Source organism: Sitophilus oryzae, unplaced genomic scaffold (assembly GCF_002938485.1).
Source record: "Sitophilus oryzae breed Bouriz unplaced genomic scaffold, Soryzae_2.0 scaffold_1576_pilon_pilon, whole genome shotgun sequence".
Classification (NCBI taxonomy): domain Eukaryota; kingdom Metazoa; phylum Arthropoda; class Insecta; order Coleoptera; family Curculionidae; genus Sitophilus; species Sitophilus oryzae.
The window spans coordinates 7,626,176-7,639,477 of NW_022146254.1; the positions used below are offsets into that span (position 1 = coordinate 7,626,176).

At 33.2% G+C, this 13,302-nt stretch overlaps 1 protein-coding gene across 7 annotated transcripts in view; it reads left to right on the forward strand.

Moving 5' to 3' along the window:
* The first annotated feature begins 1,305 nt into the window (after positions 1–1,305).
* Positions 1,306–13,302, forward strand: part of LOC115879307 (insulin receptor substrate 1) — a 205,095-nt gene continuing 193,098 nt past the window's right edge. For 5 of the 7 annotated variants that reach the window (XM_030896056.1, XM_030896060.1, XM_030896058.1 and 2 more), the window contains exon 1: positions 1,306–1,938. In XM_030896056.1, the coding sequence (XP_030751916.1) occupies positions 1,539–1,938 (400 nt within the window). In that variant the 5' untranslated portion in view covers positions 1,306–1,538. The remainder of the gene's footprint in view (positions 1,939–13,302) is intronic. The other 2 variants (XM_030896061.1, XM_030896062.1) reach the window with 1 other exon arrangement.

A 13,302-nucleotide genomic window follows, 5' to 3' on the forward strand; every position in this document is an offset into this window, starting at 1 on the left:
AGTATTAGCATGAAAAAGGTGATCGAAATTCGAAAAAGCAAATGTGTTTAAGATTTCCCAAAAAAAAAGATAAATGATAAGTTAAATCATGTCTGTCATGAATGGCGTTGCTATGGGTTTGTTTAGTTACATTCATTTGTTTCAATGAAACGTCAAAGTTGTTACTTTTCAGAGATAAGAGGTAAATGGCTAAATTTTATGTTTAAAATTATAAATTATTGTTGTTCTTGTGCTCCTTTTACGTTTATATTATTGTTTCGATTGAAAATGGCTCAGCAAGCTGCAGGTATGTATTCTACAAAAACATATTATTTATTTTGATATTCTCTATACTAACAATTTTTTTTGCAGCTAAAAGTTAGGCGTTCAGAAAATTTGATTAAATTTGTGACATTTTTATTATACTTAGAGATTTAGTTGCGCATTTCGAAGAATTCAGCATATTGTCTATATACGTTTTACTTAGTAAACATTGGGCTTTCAGACAGTAAAATCAAATACTGCGACTTTTTGCGACTTTGCTGATAAAATAAGAAAAACATTCTTGGTTTCCTCTAATTTGCAAATCAGTGATATACTAATGCGAGGTGTAAACCGCGATGGCATTGTTGTGTACAAGGCGATCGCATTAGTGCCATTGGCAGCATAGCACAATTTGGCATTAGTAGCGGCATTAGTGATATGGGAATTGGTCGCGGATCAGTCGTAGCATTAGTTGTATTAGTTGCGATATTACTACTGGCATTAGTGGCATTGACCGTGGAAACACTGGAACAGTGATTTTTCTTTCTTTTTTTTAGAATCGACGAATTATCCGTTATTTTGTTCATGATATTTCCTCTTTAATTGAAAATAGCAATAATTTATATAAGGTCTACATAAAAAAATGTCGATCAACTATCGGTGTCAAATACCCCACTGTGCGACGTCCCGTAATCCTGCTGTTAAAACAAAACATAATAGCTGGTTTTTATATATTACAACAATGTAACACGTCGTTGCAGCCGCCCTCAATTGTATAAAATTATAAAGACAGAAATGCTGATTCATTATAATATGTATATTAAAAAAAATAAGGTATTGGGGCCAGTGGCCCAATGCCGAATGTTACGGAGGAACCTAACATTTCTAGTTACGCTACTGATAGAGAAATAATAATTTAAAATCGATCGGACATGTAGGGTTTGTTTACAATTTGCGCGCCCTTTTTATATTACGCACGATTCCGCATTGGCGCCCTGAATCCGGGCCTGCACGACAGGACGAATAGTAGCAGAAACACGCTAGCATTGGCGCGAACGCCGCGCCGCTTCTATCTCAGACTATCAGTTCGAAGTCGACTGTCGTTATTCAGACGCGTATTTCGTTTCGTGTTGTGGTACGCCGCGACCAAATTTGTTTATTTGCATCGAAAATACAAACAGAAAGTGCTACAGTCCGCCTGTTTTTTAGCGACGATGACAATGTCGTCGAAGCGTTGTCCGTTCTTCTGTTGTTATAGTTGTTAAGTGCACGATCGGATATTTTTCACGAGGAACATGTCGGTGAAAAGTTCTGGTTCTCACGACGGCCCGCCGCCTTCCAACGGCGACGTGATCCGTTCCGGTGTGCTCAAGAAGATGAAAACGGCGCGCAAGAAGTTCTTCGTTTTGCGCGCGGAAACCAACGAGGCCCTAGCGCGCCTCGAGTACTACGACTCGGAGAAGAAGTACAAGAACGGCTTGCCGCCCAAGCGCTGCATCCCGCTCAAGACCTGTTTCGATATCAACAAACGTCAGGATACGAAACACAAGCACGTTATCGCGCTCTACACCAAGGACGATTGTTTTTGCATCGTCCTGGACAACGAGGAGGAGTTGCAGGTCTGGCTCAAGGACCTGCTCACGCTGCAGCACGGTGAAGAGATTCCGGAAGGAGAGGTGCTCAGACCCAAGTTCGGTGAGTTTGGGGGCGACCACGTTGCCGGACTGTCGAGGGAAAGACGCGTATGTTATTGTGCGTCTATTTGGGCGATGCGATGATGCTACCGAGAAAATCTCCTCTCTGCGTATATGTTTCCGTCTCGGTTTGCGTGCAAGCGAGACGGGTTATGTTGGAATGCGGAGAATTTTGTTGTTTTTTTCGATGAGCATTTGCGCATAAATATCCAAATTTTGGTAATCGTATTTTTTTAATCTCATTCGTCACAATCATATAAATCAAGAATATGTGGAAACCCAGAAGTATACATACAAAAAATATAATGAAAATTAGATGTTTTATATGCAATCACATTTATTGAATTTATCTATGTTCGAAAGGTTGAGGATGATGAAGAAAACCATTTAAAGTATTTGTTGTTTGTTTTTGAGATTCCTTATGTACAAAAAATAGAGTAGAAGTTCAATATTAGATGAAGAAATTTAGGGTTTTGACATGGAATTTTGACTGCCGAAATTTGTTTCCCACAATAAAATAAAAGGAATATAAACACAATGATATAACTTAAAACTAAATACAAATAAAATTCAGCTGAATAACGAACATAAATAACAGAAGAAAACAGATTTGGTGGGAAATGGAGCGAAATTAAGAACATAAATATTAAGTTCTGCTCCTCTATTAAACTCCAGAAAAAAATTAAAAAATTTTCTCTTATCACAATAATACAAGAAAATAAATATCTACATGATAAATAGGAAACCAAAATGCAAACAATCGTGAAATTGGAATTAAGTAATAAGAAAAACAACACAAATACTTTTACTCTTTGCATTGATCTTCGAAAAGTTATAAACGAGCCCTAAAACTGTGAATTGGTACCTGAATATAGGTCTTCGAGACCGAGTATCTGAAAGGCGTTTCTTAGAAGGAGGCTTTATGGTAAGGTAGTGATACCTACATTAGTTTTATGATGGATATTAATACTGTGAGATTTGTGTGCGAGCTTAATTGTATTGAAGAGATATACTGGTTTATGCGAAATCAATATATTGCACTATATGTATAATGATATTTAAAAGAAATCTATTTATTCAATCAATGTGGCATTTTAAAAGTGTTTATGGGCTACATGATTAAATTTTCGAAAACCAAATATATATATACTAGGACAGTAATTTTATATTTTCCGTACTCTGTATGTATCATTCATACCTAATGAGTGATAAAACTAAGGTATTGAATAGATTGGCTTAAGGCTGAGAATACCCTGTGGATAGATGCAGATATAAATGTAGCTTGTATATGATATTATGATCAACTATAAGACCTACATTTTTGGCTTCAGTAACAATATAGAGACTGACATTATTTTTATATGCAGCTAATTGGCATATGACATAACTGACATAATTGATCATACCATTAACATTAATAAACCAATTAACATAACTGATCATAGTAAGCGAGAGGTAGCCGACGCTCTATATAGAGTATGGCACTGTAAGAAGAAGATCATAGTAACAATTTTTACTTGAAAACATAACAGCTTGTGAATAATCATATTTACATAAAATGTATAAAAATGACACTGTAATTCAAATGGTGTACTAACTAAAAGATTGAAGATGGTGAAAAAATATCCCTGTATCACATACAAGAGGTACAGCGATTGTTTAATTCAGATAATTTGATACACATGCCCATTACAGTTTTCTTCGTAATTTTATTAGGTTGAGGTTTAATTTCTTTTATGTTATATGTACTGTTTAGCACAATACAAGAAGCGTTGAGGTAATCAAGGATATACTTTATTATCATCAACAGAGAATGTATTCATCTCTATTAAAATAGATAACACATCGGATGCATAAATATATCAATCCCTTATTGCCAAAAGGAATTAATCAATAGCAACATCAAATACATAACTAGCTATGCTGCTCTTCTATTCACAAATTCAGAATAAAGATGTTTTAGAGTAGGCAATCCAAAATAATTACCAATAATATAATTATCAAATTACACTCTGCAGATTAAAGATTGATTTGTACATTACAATATGGTATTTTATTTAGTGTTCAAAAATAAATAAAATAAATAATGGTCTACACCACAAAATATAATATGTTACCAAAAAAAAACATGATTAAATTATAAAAATGTTAAGAAAAAAATTAATAACATAGTATTCGAGAAGATCTTATAAACGTAGATGACATAGAACAATTTATAAAAAAAAGAACAAAGCCCTCGATACCACCTGCCGAGGGAGAGTTTTAAAAGTCTTCAAACTGTTGCAGATGAAGAAGGACGCAACCAACAACTGCCACGAAGATAAAACCTACTAATAATATTGTTGAATTGTATAATATTTTTGTAACAGTTGTATATACTTTAGTTAATAAATAGTTATATGTAATTTCAATATTCCTTGGCAATCTTCGTTTTTGTTCTGGCCAAGTGATCTGTTGAGTGCCATTTGTTATTTGCTTCTTTTTTGCACTTCATTTAGAACGTCCAACGTTCTTTACGCTAGTCCTATCTTGATATAATTGATAGAACGTATTGGCTTTTAAATTCTCTTTTGAGCATATGGGAACCAATCCAATCTTAGGACATTGTTCATTTTTCCAAAAACTATCTAGGTTGAACGTAATTCTTTATGGCACAAATATTTGCTGGAACGATATTTGTTGAAGGTTATTTTCTCATTATGGGAACTGTCTCAATCTGACGGATTGTAGATTTATAGATAGTATAAGAGGGAGAGGGGAAGTTAATCACCGACCTTATAAATCTATCGTACAGTCTCAGAGCTTTGACAAAAGCCAGTATCTGAGATGGTTTTACAGAGGTTAGTTCTCCATCCCCAATATCAGTCGTACCAAAGTTTATTGCACTCGACACACTCAGTGATAAAATGTTCTGGCGTTTTCCCATTTTCTCAACAGAATGTGCGAACAGTGAATTATTATTTGCCCTTGTTTCTTAGCTTCAATCTACTGAGATGTTTATTTTACTGAAACAGCAACATGTTAAAATACGGTGGCAAAAAAAAGATTTATCTTACTGCTTATTACACTTAATCAAAGATTTTTCTCGATTTAAGTAAGATGAATCAGAATCTTTGATTTTTCTCGGTCCTAAGTCCTGAGAAATTGATGAGTCCTTGAGTCCTGATAAAAAATCTGGCGGATAAACCCCAAAGCCATTATTATAGTAGTAAGTCATTATATTCCTCAAATATTTATACTTTTGGTGATATTTTGGTATTACACTATTAGTGGAAAAGAGATTATAATTAGGGCAGCTTCAATGATATATATTCCTATAAAATTAAATCAGAGGTCGAGAATTTCTACTTTACAATTTTTGTTATTATTATCTATCAAATCCTGTATAAATGCATGCTGATTATGATTCAATTAGGATTTTTAATCGTTTATCAATCGCAACAGAACAAATATTTGCAACTATTATCAGAAAGGAACATATTATTTGAGTCCAATCAGATGCATTATCTGTATCAACACAAACAATTATTATGCGACAAGTGAGAAGTCTTGATTTTTAACTCACATCTCGATATCAACTTATCGAAAATCAACAACTAGTTGTTTGATGTGGAACTCTTTAAAATTATATTGCACGTTGCTTTAATATGAATCAAGAATTTACTTTAACATAATAATATATTCTTGGCATGACAATAAAGAGGAAGATGTCATGTACGAGCCCTAACAACAATATGTTGGGACAAGGTCTTTTTTTGCAATAAATATAGTAATTTGTTAAAACGACTCAATTTATTTTGTTTATTATTCTAAATTCAAACATTACAATATGATCTAGACAAGTTTACTATATTTTTATAACTTTGTAAACAAATCACTTTTGATAATAGCTTATTTTGCCAAAATCAAGCCAAATTTGCTGACAACTATATATTGGGACAGCACAACAAAAAATTTGTTTTATACGGAGTTACATCACCTTTCGCCTTAACAACTGCCCGAACTCTTAATGGCATTGTATTTACCAAAGATTGGCACATTTGAGGAGAAAAATTATCCCAAATTTCCTTCAGATTTATCCGCAAATCAAAAATTGTTCATTGAGGGTGGTTTCTTAAATATTGCTTCATTTTATGCCACACAGTTTCTATAACATTGAGGTCCGGACTACTTGCAAGATGGGATAGAACTTTTATATTATTATTACCGAACCAATTTTTAGTTGATTTTGCTGAATGGCACGATGCTCCATCTTGTTGGAAAATATAGTCTTCGTTTGGAAACAATTCTTGAGCACTAGGCAAAAGTGAGGTCTCAAGAATATGTTGATATTTTTGGGCGTTAACAGTGCCATCTATAAAATTTAATTTGTCCAAACCTCTTGCTGACATGCAACCCCAAACCATAATTCCCTTAGGAAATTTAACAACCCTCTTTAAGCAATCTTTATACTTCTGCTTTATTTCGTATTATTCGTTTTCGATGATCTCCAACGCAAACATCAAATTTAGACTCATCACTAAATATGACCTTATTCCAATCATTTTGTGTCCACGATAATTTAGATTTTGCCCAATTGTAGCGATTTTTCTTTTAAATTTCTGTCAGTAGCGGTTTTTCTCTGGCCTAAATAAGAATTTGTATCAATAATCTTCAGATAATTGATTATCCACACAAAATAAAAGTTTACCTTGTAAAACCCCAGACCGCATTTATGGATATATTTTCGGCAACATTCTCTTATTACAGTTGAGGGTTGGAACCTTTGGTGTTACACAGCAAAATAAAACACTAAATCACCACAATACACCAAAACACTTTTACTTTTACACTGGACGCGCGTTTCGCTAACCATGTTAGCATCATCAGCAGATGATAAACTAGTTTTAGAGTTTATAAAAATCTGCTGATGATGCTAACATGTTAGCGAAACGCGCGTCCAGTGTAAAAGTAAAAGTGTTTTGGTGCATTGTGGTGATTTAGTGTTTTATTTTGTTTTGTTTTTTAACATTTTTTTGATATATTTAAACCAGTCACAGTATTCCGTTTAACTGTTACTTCGCGAAGAGTACTTCTTCTCGCAGACTTGCAAATTTTTACTAAATTTCGTAAATCTCTCTGAGATACAACTTTTGGCCTTCCCGAACTTTTACCTCTAACGTCTACATTGGCAGATTCACGGTATTTTTTGATTATATTAAAGACCGTGGTTTTTGGAATACTTAAAAGAAATTTTTCGAATTGTTTTTCCTGTACTGTATTGACGAATGATAATTTCGCGTAGTTTTTGATTTGTAGCTTTTCCACGGACCATTACTTTGAATTAAATTAACAAAATGGAGAATTAAAAAAAATACAATTACTTACAGTAAATCTCACTACTCAAAGTATCGAGTCACTTGCAAGCTGTGAATGCTGAAGTAAACAGTTTGCGACATTTGTGACGTTTATAGCAAAGCCGCCTATGATGATATTAATTATTTAAAGATACTTGTCCCAACATTTAGTTGTCAGCAAACTTGTCCTTTTATGAACAAAATCCGCTACTGTAAATATGTATTGATTTACAAATTCATAAAAATATTGTCAAGTTGTTTAGGATATATGGCTATGTTTATATTTAAAAAATTAAACATAACATTTTTCAGTCATTTTGAAGTCAAACACATTTTTCAGTCATTTTGAAAAACCAGTGCAATAATTCCAAAATATGTCCTTGTTCCAACATATAGTTATTAGGGCTCGTACATATGTATATTTTTATAACGAATATGTAAGTAAGCCAGATTCAAGTTTAATAAGGTTCCAGATTTCCAGAAAATAAAATATTAAACTATGTATTTACAAATAAATCGTGTTAACTAAGAATAAAATAATGTTACTAGGCTCTTCTGGGTTTTCAGTCTCATGTATTGATATTGATGTATATGTAACAAGCTAAATTATTATGTTTTACATGTATAGAATAATAATATGTAAAAAACAATGTAAAAACATTCATGCGAAATAAAATCAAGGGCGCCGCCAATAATTTTTACCTTCAACTATGCAAATTACAACCCTTGAAAAAAGAAACTAATAAATTCTGTAATTCCTGTAAACAGCAGAACATAGGAAAAAATACAACAGCTGAAGGTGACTACACTTAAAAATAAACATAATTTTTAAGACATAGTTAAAATTAGCAAGACCGTTGAATACACGCAGAAAAAAAATAAAGATAAATTCTCGGATAAATTGGAAATTAACTGAATCTGTAGGTACATATAAAAAAAATAAAGATTAATTATGTATCATAAAAAGTACGCATTTATAACTAAGGTTTAGAGAATACTACAAATTAAGACATTTAATATATTCTGTACTGGATTCTTTATATTACGTATTATAATATTAATATAGCACATTAATAAGTATAGTCTGTCCAACAACAGGGTCCCTGACAGTGGCAGTTTGTCTGTCATTTCAGTTCACGAGCAAATTATATTTTCTGTCATATTTTGGATGTCGTCTGTCGAATTCTTCCCTGCTTCGTTACACAGACTATACCCTATAGGCAAGCGAAGTCTTGAGTCGGTGTTTACACGTGTAGGAGTGAATCGCTATAGCGATCTAGTAAGTCGGACAGAGAAAAATTAGAGTTAATTACATAAACAATTAATCCGACTCATGATTTCATGCGCTTGTGAAAATAATTGCTCTGCTTTCTTTATTCAGTACATCTTATTGTACTGAGCCCAAGGCCAGAAATGCCGACCCATAAAATTTAAGTATTAGTTCTGAGGTACGACGTAAACTATGATAGCTGCAATTATGCTGCAAACACTGACAAACAAATTTTAAAATATCAATTGTCATCAATTCAATCAATTCTATCAAATATCAATCAATTAAATTCAATTTTAATACACCAGACAAAAATTTCTTGATTTTTTGATTAAAGGATTATTTTTTTCCGTGTAGGACAAGGAGCAAAATATCTCAACTCTATTGTTGAACATTTTTTTCTTACAAGAAATAGTTATTAATAGGAAAACGATTTAAAAATAGTTCTTTTGTAATATTTCCATTACACTTTCTATACAATTGCAAATTTATATCTTTTAAACAGTAAAAAAGTCGGTTTGTTTGGTTCTGTATATTTTTATGTGCTAAGTTCCAAAATTAGACATAGACTTACAAAAAGGAACCAACACTCATCTATAAATAACGAACACGCAGTTAAAATAGACACGTTTATTTTTATAACCCAGTAACGATATAAACTATTCTTTTTTTGTATACCGTTACCAATCAGCGAAATAGTAATTTAAAAACAGCGCCTAGTGTGGATGGGATATGCGTAGCAAAATTTGAAATCATAGTGTCGTAACTGGTAAACTAGGGTCGGCATTTCTAGCCTTGGGTGCCTATTTTCGTGTGTGCGATGAGTATGGTCAATACGCTCAATAAAATAAGATGTACCGAATACCAACTAAAGAAAGAAGAGCAAGTATTTTAAGTATTTTCCCAACTCTCTTGTATTGGACCCTTTGTTGTCTATTGTTGGCTATGTGGGCCCAAGTTATCCCTGCTAATTTCCCAATATCATGGTCCCATCTCAGGTTTGGTCTTCTCTAGGTCTCTTGTAATTTTCTAGGCACCATGCTGTAATTTTTGTGGTACATTTGTTGTCCGTGCTTCTTGCCGGGTGTCCTGCTCATTGCCACTCGAGAGATTCGATTCTGTCGATGGCATCTATTACTGGGTCGACTATATTCTTTTACGGTCTTTCTTGGTTATTCCCAGCATATTTCGTTCCATTGAACCGTTGTGCGATCTACAGTTTCCTTATAATCTCCGTTTTAAGATTCCAGGTTTCGCATGCATAGGTCATGACTGGTAGAACACATTGGTCGAATGTTTTTTACTTTAGATAAAGTGGCATTCTAGATTTGAGTATGATTGAGTTTCTTCCACAAGTACTCCATGCTAACTTAATTCTTCAGTTGATTTCTGGTAGTAGAGATCCCGAGCTGTGTATTAGTTGTCCCAAATATATTTATGTATTCTTCTACTATTTCCAGTTTTGTGTTATTTATTAGAATGTGTTTTCTGTCTACTAGTGTGTTGTACACTCGGTTTTGCATTACTTTAGTTTTTGCTAAATTCATTTTGAGCCCTACTTTATTGCTGGCTGAATTTAGTTCGTTAATTTGTGTTTGTAATTCTTCAGGACTATTGGCAATCAGGACTGTCATCAGCTAATCTTAGATGGTTAAGATATTCTCCCTCTATTTTTAATCCTTTGTTGGTCCAGTCTAGTTGACGGAAGTTTTCGTCTAGTAAGTTATAGAGTTTGTTCATTTTCACAAAGTGGTGGTCCATGGTAAAACACGTAATGTTAAAATCAAGAACAAAGTGGTTTGGACTTTTTTTAGGTTTTTGTTCTTGATCATTTTCTTCTAGTGTTGCTGTAAACAGCTTTGGGGATATCGCGTCTCCCTGTCGTACTTCTTTGCCAGTTGCGAACTCTGGGGTTGTTTTATGTATCATTATTCTTGCTTTGGCTCTTTGTATATATTGGCGAGAGTTTCTATATAAGGCCTCTCAAAACCTTGTTTCGCTAGAGCTTCTATTATTGCCGTCGAGTCGAAAGCCTTCTGAATGTCTATAGTTGGTTTCTCTTGTGAAGTGTATGTATGTGATCAATCGTGCTATAGCCTGCTTGTTCTTGTGGTTGTGCATCGTCTAGCGCATCAGTACCAATCATACCATCATCCAGTGTAGCGTTAGCATCAGTACCAATTACTAATCCTAAAATCTCCTTTACACAGTATTTATTGCCAGCTGTTTCAATCAATGTTGGTCGTTCTGTATCATGAATACAAAATTATATTTTTGACGCCTAAAAGTTCGTTCTACGACTGTTACACACGCATCAAATACACATCGAACTACGCCTATACGAAATTTCGGAAATTGCGTTTCTAAAATATATCACACATTTTATCTGGTTTTGTGACGGTACACTCGAGAGGTCGCTTAAAACTCAACCTTGATAGTACTGGATTCCGACCTTGTTTGGTATTTTGTAACAAATCGCGTTAAAACGGTTGTTTCTTTGCGAATTCTTCACAATCTTTTAACGTACTCAGAACAATAGCTATTCTGTTCTTGAAAACGGTACTTTTGAGAGGATTCACAATCTACGTAGATATTCGCACACAGTTCATACCAAATAAACTTTTAGTCACGTGATTAATAATTTAATTATAAATAATTTAACAGCTGTTATTTACATCAACAAAACTCACCTTCTTAACAGCACTTAAGGGACAGTATTTCATCAATGGATGATAAAAGGTTGGTTATGGACTGGCAACAGGGGAGTCATTTATAAATTACAATGATTGACGTCTATGTTCACAGTTAAAATAAAAGCACTGTTAACATTACTTCCTGCTGTACAGGGTGGCGCCTCTCATACGCCGCGGAAGCTCCAACGAGAACGGTAGTTTCTATCGAAATAAAATTTTGCAATTTTGGCAGCATATGTAGGTCAACTGAAAGCATTTTATAAAAATATATAGAATTATACAGGGTATCCCCAAAAAAAAGTTACACATCAAAGTTGTATTTTTTCTAATGGAACACCCTATATATTAATCAATTTTCGGATTCTAAGTAAAAAATAAAGATGAGTTTTATTAAAGAAGCATATACGTAAAATCTAAAGATTTTGACATATTCCACATTTTGTGAAAATGAAGAGTAAATTTTAAATTTGGGTAACAGCTACCTAAATTTTAGTTGATCTTGTATAGCCTTATATTTAATTAGGGTAACCATTGTATGTTAAACCAAATTGAAATTTGACCCGAAAAGTTATACAGGGTGAGACAATATTAATATGGAACATTAATCACTTCTAAAAGCAAGTTATTCCTTTATTTTCAATAGAACACCCAATATTTTTTTCCGGTGTTCAATGGGGAATTTATATATCTTCAAAATATTATTAAGGTTGCCTACCCCTCAGATAAATATTTTCCTAGATATTTTAATTTATTTTGATTCTACGTCAGTAGATCTTTATTATCCAGGTCCATGAGGCTTGATGTAACTCCATATCCGACTATTAAAATACCCGATCTACCCATCTCTAATTTGTATTTGAGATGTACTTGATAGCACTTTTGTCGAAGAGAGTAGTTCCTGAATAGCTTTCTAACTGCTACCCTGTATATATTTTTTAATATTTTCCTGTCCAATTGAAAGGCTCGAAATCATTTCACGAATTAAGGCCACATACCACATGCTACTCTTAACTAATAGACAAATAAACGAATATTCGTATCAGCCGTTTTCTACATATTTTTATATTTAAATTATGTAGCCTATTAATTATTTTGCAAATATCTCAGCCACCTGATTGCTTTTAAGGCGTGCTTACACGGTCGTACCGTTGGAATGCGTTTGTAAACAATAACAAAAAGAGGTTGTTTGATGTAAATCGGTGAAAGGCGAGCGGAAAAAAGTCTGTTACTGCCACAGGATGTGCAAAAAAAAACAGCGGCACGCAAGGAAGCAGGCCCGTATTCTAAATTGTTTAAACATTCCATTCCGGAGATCGTATTCTGTTATACAAGTATATTCGTTAAACCGTATGCTGTTATTTATTCGCTCGTTAGTGAATGGTCTTATTTTTGTTATGCACATGTTTGCCGTATAACCAGTTCTAGAGCCATTTCTGTTTATTCATTTTTCAGGTTTTAGTATGTACATTTATGTTTATTAGAAATAATGTTTTAATAATTAGCAGTTCAACGTATAAGAAAATCGGCATTCTGATTTTGAAAAATATTAACCCCCATTAACCGCCTCGCGTGTTTTGGCTTAGTCCTTAGGTTTACACACCGTGAATGCAATGCAGGCTTGATCATAATTCTTTTTGATCACATTACATCTACATTTTTAAAATGAAAATTCGATTATAAAACTGGACAATAAAAATGGTTGTTATTAGTTTTAGAGTTATATTAATAACAAAAATTTATATAGTATAGTAAGATCGTTATTAAAGCTTAATCTTAACGATTTCTACCTATTGGTGGTAAACAAGTAATTGAGCTGAAGATTCAAGCATTTAGAATGCTTTTAACGAAATTGGCAAAAAAAAGTATTTTTATTTGTGAATACAATTTTTAGACCCTATGTAACATTGGTTTACACATCAATTTGCTAGAAAAAAGTATAATAATAGTAAATCTAAATGAGAAATAATTTGAAGAAGTTAAATTTAGATTAACAATAAAATTAGATAAAATAGAATAGGCCAAGATTTTATGATAATTTGGCCTCACAAGTGATAAAGTCGTTCATC